Genomic DNA, 7,161 nt, shown 5'->3' on the forward strand with positions numbered 1-7,161 from the left:
AAATATATATTTTTTATTACATGTAGAAGTGATCTCAAAAAAAAAAATTTACTGAAATTAAAAAATTTATACTAATTATTCTATAGGTAATGAAGATTACATTCAAAAAAATTGAGATCCAAACAAATATACGTAGCATGTGTTTTACCCGAGGGATAGTATCAGAGGAGAAAATCTTTTCACTTTATGGAGTACCAAAAACGATAGGGGCATAACGGGCATTTGAAAAGAGGTACAGAGGTCATGGGTAGATATCCTGGCCTTATCCAACATTATCACAATTTTGGGCTCAGGGAATTGGTTTGGGGATTGGGGTTCAGAGAGAGAGCGAGAGATCACTAAATTGGGTTTGAGAGAGGGAGAGAGAATGGGATTGCCTTCACCCACTTTCTGCTTCCAAAGCCGGCGTTTCCTCTCCCCTCCACTCCACCTCCAACCCAAACTAACCCCAAAATTCAGACACCAGGCCCTCCCCCTCTCCTCCCCAGCCATCGATCTTCTTGCCGCTGCCACAACCACTCCTGACGCTGGCGCCGGCGGCAGCACCACCGTTGCCGTGGTTGGTGGCAGTGCAATTGCCGCCCTGGCTGCCGTCCTCTCTGCTGCGGACCCGGAGAAACGCCGCCAGCTCCAAGCCAATGAAATGGGTGGTGACGACAAAGAGGTCGTGAAAGAATACTTCAACAACTCCGGCTTCCAGCGCTGGAAAAAAATTTATGGTGAAACCGATGATGTTAATCGTGTTCAGCTCGACATTCGATTGGGCCACTCGAAAACAGTGGAGAAAACACTTGAAATGCTTACAGATGAGGGCCCATTGCAGGGCCTCACAGTTTGCGATGCAGGGTGTGGCACTGGGTCCCTTGCCATCCCCCTGGCATGCGAGGGAGCAGTTGTAACGGCCACCGATATATCGGCTGCCATGGTTAGCGAAGCTCGTTCTCAAGCCGAGAAGGCATTGGAAGGAGAAAATATCCCAAAATTCGAAGTCAAGGACTTGGAATCTCTGGAAGGTCGATTCGATACGGTGGTGTGTTTGGATGTGTTAATACATTATCCTCAGCACAAGGCGGATGAGATGATTGCACATTTGGCATCACTGGCGGAGAAGCGATTGGTGCTGAGTTTTGCGCCAAAGACGTTTTACTATCTACTGTTGAAGAGGATCGGGGAGCTCTTTCCGGGGCCTTCGAAGGCAACGAGGGCCTACTTGCATTCGGATGGGGATGTAGAGAGGGCATTGGAGAAGGTGGGGTGGAGGGTGAGAAAGAGGGGGTTTATAGCCACTCAGTTCTATTTCGCAAGTCTCATTGAGGCTGTTCCGATTGCGTCTGCCTGAGATCAGGTTTCTGTTTGATTTTGCATTTTGCAATATATATACAGGGGCCATGGCTATGCTGAACTGCTTAGGGTTTGGTTTTCAATTCTATTAATGGGGAAAAACTAAGTATGGTTGATTAGCGGTTGAGGGAAGCGGGCTGGGGTTTTAACTGGGAACTTGGTTTGTTAATTTGAGGCCATTGATGCCAACCGCCTAGTCTAGTTCTGTAATCTTACTTCTTGTACTTTTCTGAGTCTCCAACCACATTTTGAGACTATTTTTATGCAAACAAAGTGCTCAGGTTTTGAAACCTCCCTCTCTCAAATTACGTACAATTCAGAGTCTCCCACTACATGTTGAGACAACTTGACCTCTCTCTCAAATTACATACAATTTAGAGTCTCCCACCACATTTTGAGACTACTTTTATGTAAACAAAGTGTTCAGCTTTTGAAACCTCTCTCTTAAATTACATACAATCCTGTATGTCCTCACAGCCATGAAAACTAGGGTCTACCTTAAAAAATTAGTGCCTAAGAGACAAATGTGGCACGAGGGTCGGGCAAGGGTTGGGTCCCATTGGCTAGGTCCAAGCATGGGACGAAAAAGAATGGGCTCCCGTACTGGAAAAAGAGTAAACCTTAATCCTCTGCAGTTTTGACACCAATAGGGACTTCCTCTGCCTCTGCCCTATTGCTTTCTGGCGAACAATCTATTTCCCTGCAACCAACACCTGTAAAAAAGGAAACGATGATGATGAAGGGAAATGGAAGAGGTCAAATGTCCAATTTCTCTCTCAGAGAAAGGGAGTCACAGAAGGACTTGTTTGGCTTTGGAGCTCGCTTTGAGAAATCAAAATGTCATTGCCATGCGAGGCAAACCTAGAAGAACAAAAAAACAAAAAAGCTTAGAGGCTTCAACCTTTTTCAAGGCACACTAAAATGCAGATATTGGATTATCAGTAAATTCATAAGTCGTGAGGAAATAGAGTAGAGAAAATATGAGTGTAAGATAAAAAGTATATAAAAATTGTGTACAAGGCCCTATTTATAGGGTAATTTCATGTAAGACTGCATACCATATATTTACCAAAAAAATATGTAGATGAATCACACTAAAACGAAGGAACATACGAGAGAAGAGAGAAAAGAAACATACGAGTTGTTGAGAAAGTAGAGAGAGAAAGAACACACGAGTTGCAAAAAAATAGGGCTAGTCCGGTTTTGAAAAATCTCTAATAGTTATTCAGTATTTCGAATATCTAACAACAAATTCACTTTAATTTAAAATAAAAACCCTACTCTCCGATGTTTGTATTGTAGGACAAGGGCAACTTAGAGAAATAAAATTGTCTAATAGACCCCTTCAATAGTGTCCTCTCTAGAGTATATAGTGCATGTTACTGTATATTCACACTCCCCCTCATAGAGAGTTCAGATATAAACTAAGATAATTGACTTGTACTATGTGTTTGGGTGAAGAAAGCAATCAGCTGCTCAGAGGCGGCAATATATTAAAGAGAAATTGTAGAATAAGGTGATAGACAACTTCAATATCGCTCGATGTGTTCATGGAACTCCATATTCTTTGAAATATAGATGGCGTTGTTGTTATCAATATAGAGTTGTGTGGGAGGGTAATAGTAACACCCAAGTCTGTGAGCAATCAATGAAGCCAACCGACTTCAGTGGTAGCTTATGGCATGGCTTTATATTCGGCTTTCATTGTATACATTTTTTCTTCTTGCTTTTTCCGGACTAGTATTTAAAAATGCAGATCGGTGACCTGAATTGATCATACCCATACCTGTGTCAGATCAATGGATTGGTGGATCACTTAAGAGAATTGGCATAATCGACAATTTTTGTTCTAATTTTTTTTTTAGAAATCACTATAAATCTTTAAAACTATTGTTCTTTTAGTTTCTAAAAGAAAGTAGGAGTGGTGCATTATGTAATTCATTACTTTGTAAAAATAGGTGAATACTGAGACAATTTTTTCCTATTTGGATGTCCATATACTTATTAATTATAATATAATATTATAATATTACATCAAAATAATTTAAAAATATTAAAAAATACTTTCATATTATAAGATTAAAAAATAATTTCTCATATAAAATGCAATTGGTATTGCATCAAAATATCAAATATTTATTTATTTGCTTTACTCATCCAAAATTATCAACTAACTATAATATTATATACTGAAATTGAAATTATTGGTTTATATTCTACTACATAAATAAGAACAAACCTAAAATGTCTTCTAATATCATCTAATTTAAAAAATATTATTTACAACTATAGAAAAAAATAATACATTACATAATTTATAATGCAAATAAATTAATAAATAAATATAAGATTTGGTTATCAATGTATAATTAGTAATTACAATATTATAATAAATATGATTCAAGAAGTTACACAACTTAACACAATTCATAATTATATTAAATTTTTCTTGTTGTATAAAACAAGCTAATGTAATAATAACAAATTAACTAAAATGAGACCATTTACCTTTAATACAAGGTGGTCACATAAATCTTGACCATTGGATGTGAATTTGGGTGGCTGCAAGTTAACAATCTTTTACATTACATTCATTCAACACAATAATACTAATGTAATTTTAATGTGATGATATTCACATAATTAAAAAAAATTAACAAAGAGCCATATATATATATATATATATATATATATATATATATATATATATATATATATATAGCTGAGTCTCTAAACAATCAAATTTGAGCCTACCTTAAAACTTTTAACCAGAAGATGTTGTTTTGATGCCCAAATATCCTCAAATTGATCATTTAGACATCAAGATGCATGGACATGAGAAAAAAATGGATATCAAGTTTGGAAATAGTATATTTTGAGTACGTTTTTGGACCGTCGATTTCAAGTTTTCATAGATATATTTATCTACATTATTTTTGAAGCTTTAAAATTTATAAATAAAGATCAAAATATATTTGAAGGCTATCACAAAGATTTTCAGTATTGAAACCATATTTCTCGACACTATTTGAAGGTAAGCTCTAATTCGATTGTTTAGAGCCTAGGCTGTATACAAACCGCACCCTATATATATATATATATATGGGCAATGATTTCATGCAACTATTGTATAGTAGTATGATGCAACAACCTTAAAAACCATCTTATGCCCATTTGTTTGATCCAGAATTTGAAATATACACTCTTTTCATTCTAATGAACAATCACAAAAAAAAAAAATTTGAAAAAACAACCTAGAATGCATTTTGTTAGCCCAATTAACATAGGCCATTCATTTGGTGAGATGATTAGATCTAAGTCTTAGAAGGATTTTTTCATTTCCAATTTTTTTGGATGGCTTTATTATCATTAGATGAACAATGTTAAAAAAGAAAAAAATGATTTTGAGTTTATAAAGGCTAAGATCTTAAAATTCACAAAATGAATGGTCTAGATTCATGTTTGGAGGTGACTCATTTTGATCATATCTAGGGTTCAAATTGAACTTTTTTTTTGGGGGGGATTGATTATTGAGATGAAGAGAGTGTGTGTACAAAATTTGAGGTCATACAAATACCACAAACATGGTTTTCTAGAAGTATCGTTGGATTATACTATGATACAACCGTTGCATTGGATCATTGCTCTATATATATATATATATATATATATATATATATATATATATATGTATATATATAGAGAGAGAGAGAGAGAGAGAACTATATAGATATAGAGAGATATGTTGAGGTTGGGCAGGGTGGTCATGGGGCTAGGCGGAGAAGAGAGAGAGTGAGTGAGGTAATTGGGGTATGGTCATGGGCCTAAGCATAGGAGAGAGAGAGAGAAAGAGTAGGTGAGATAAACTTTATTAAGTAATTCCCTATGAGGAAATAGGAAGAAATGGGACAAATTGTCCCACATGAAGATGTAAATTAGGTTAAGGAAAAATATACAATTAGACCATTTATCTTTTGAGCAAAGTAGTCATAATTAATCTTGACCTTTGGATGTGAAGTTGGGTGGTTGCATTTATTCCATTGGCTAAGGACAAGTTCAAAAGAAATTTTCTCGAACTTTGTAACACACTCAAGCTATCAAATTTCACATCGGATGGTTATAAGCAACTGGGACTTGAATCTTCACGAATTATAAGTTAATGGATTTTCCTCTTACTACAAATTGCATTGTTGTCGAGATTGATATGTAGAATGGGACTTTATCTTTATTCTATTCTCATCTGATCAATCATTTCTTCAATGAATCTATCAGACTCTAGAGTGAATGATTTGATCAATGAATATTTCTTCCTTCAACTTGGGATCGATTCACAAGAATTTTGAAATGTGTAATATAAAGGATCCGGACTGACCTCCTTGTACAATAAGTAAATGGTCTCATTGTGTACAGTCCCATAAGTTAAACATCTATAAAAGGTTCACACTTGCTTAAGAGGTTACCATGTTATGATGTGGCCCACGTGATGATGTGGCTCATGTGATGCCATTTGTTGGGGGCACAATTGGGTTATGTATACTCTTTTTTTTACCAAAAATTATGGAAGTACCCCCATTAAAATCGGTTCAGAAAAAGCAACGCAAGAATCAAGGTTGCTGACATCAGAATCGATGACATGTCTGATTTATGAAATCAGCATACTGATTCTTCGTGTCAATTGGGGCGAATCCCATTTTTTCATCGGATCCCCCAATTCTAGATCGGGTCACCAATTTTTAAAACACTGTTCAGGATTAAGATGGATCTTCAAAAAAAATTCAGAATCTTAAAGTGCATCTATGATCACTAGGATCCCTGCAAATCTAAGTCCGTATATGCTCAAAGTTCAAGTCGAGAATGAGGAACAGAAGAACAAAGTATAGTAAAGAGTATCTTTGATATAACAAATTATCAGTAAAACTGCGGCCTGGTAGATAGAGCAAGAAAATTTAGAAAATGGCTAGGGAGGTACACTGAATAAGTCATGTCTAAGCGTGAAACAATGAGATATAGTAGTTTCCAAACTAGGTATCTTTAAAATATCGAATCAGGGAGAAGTTCTCCATCTGTAGTCCAGAATTTGGCATTCAATTCAATGGGAATTACAACTCTCTTATTTTACAAATTATGGGACATCATTGAGGTTAAAAAACCGATAGTCATGAGGAGGATAAGCAAGTATTAATAAAAAAAAGTATCGTGGCATGAGCCATGGGGTATTAGCCACAAGGCACAAGTGTCACGACCCCGCCCCTGACAACCGTACCTTACGCGGTGACGGACGATCGAGCGCAGGTTCGTGATTCAATGTAATATTTTTCACTCAGGTAGGAGTGGACTCAATGCTTTTATATTCGAAAATCAAGCAAACCATGAAAGAGAGCTAAAGTGACAAGCTTAACTAGCAAAAGAGTAAGGAAAACTTCGCACACCAAAATTTATAATATAAAAATCTTCCAAAATATTACATTCGGTTCGGGGCATCTAGGCCCAATATTACATAATATACAAATCTTCCAAAATTCCTCTTTCCTTCATCTCTTAACTTGCCATCCTCGCAATCTTTTTCCATCTTCAGAGCATGGTCTACCATCGGGGTGTACGACTTTATATTGACCGACGTCACCCCATTCGTAATATCTGGTCGCAAGCCCCTCTCAAATTTAGCCGCTTTTCGTGTCTTGGTATTTATGATGTGGGGCGCATACCTAGAAAGCTGTACGAATTAGGCAGCGTATCGTTCAACAGTCATGCCCCCTTACTGAAGTTCAATGAATTCTACTTCCTTCCTTCCTTTCTTTGACTGAATCAGGGAAGTACTTC

The 7,161-nt window shown here is 36.4% G+C and overlaps 1 protein-coding gene across 1 annotated transcript; it reads left to right on the top strand.

The window, feature by feature from the left end:
* Positions 1 to 299: 299 nt before the first annotated feature.
* CHLM (magnesium-protoporphyrin IX methyltransferase) lies at positions 300 to 1,631 on the top strand. Its single transcript, XM_006846506.4, has one exon. The coding sequence runs from the start codon at positions 368 to 370 to the stop codon at positions 1,337 to 1,339; it is 972 nt and encodes a 323-aa protein (XP_006846569.1). The 5' UTR covers positions 300 to 367; the 3' UTR covers positions 1,340 to 1,631.
* The last annotated feature ends 5,530 nt before the right edge of the window (positions 1,632 to 7,161 follow it).

The sequence above is a fragment of the Amborella trichopoda genome, chromosome 9, assembly GCF_054954075.1.
Source record: "Amborella trichopoda isolate Santa Cruz 75 chromosome 9, AtrichopodaSantaCruz75HAP2 v2.0, whole genome shotgun sequence".
Classification (NCBI taxonomy): domain Eukaryota; kingdom Viridiplantae; phylum Streptophyta; class Magnoliopsida; order Amborellales; family Amborellaceae; genus Amborella; species Amborella trichopoda.

Bases quoted from the DNA above. Each gene is read 5' to 3' on its own strand.
- CHLM (XM_006846506.4), top strand. From the start codon at position 368: ATGGGATTGCCTTCACCCACTTTCTGCTTCCAAAGCCGGCGTTTCCTC.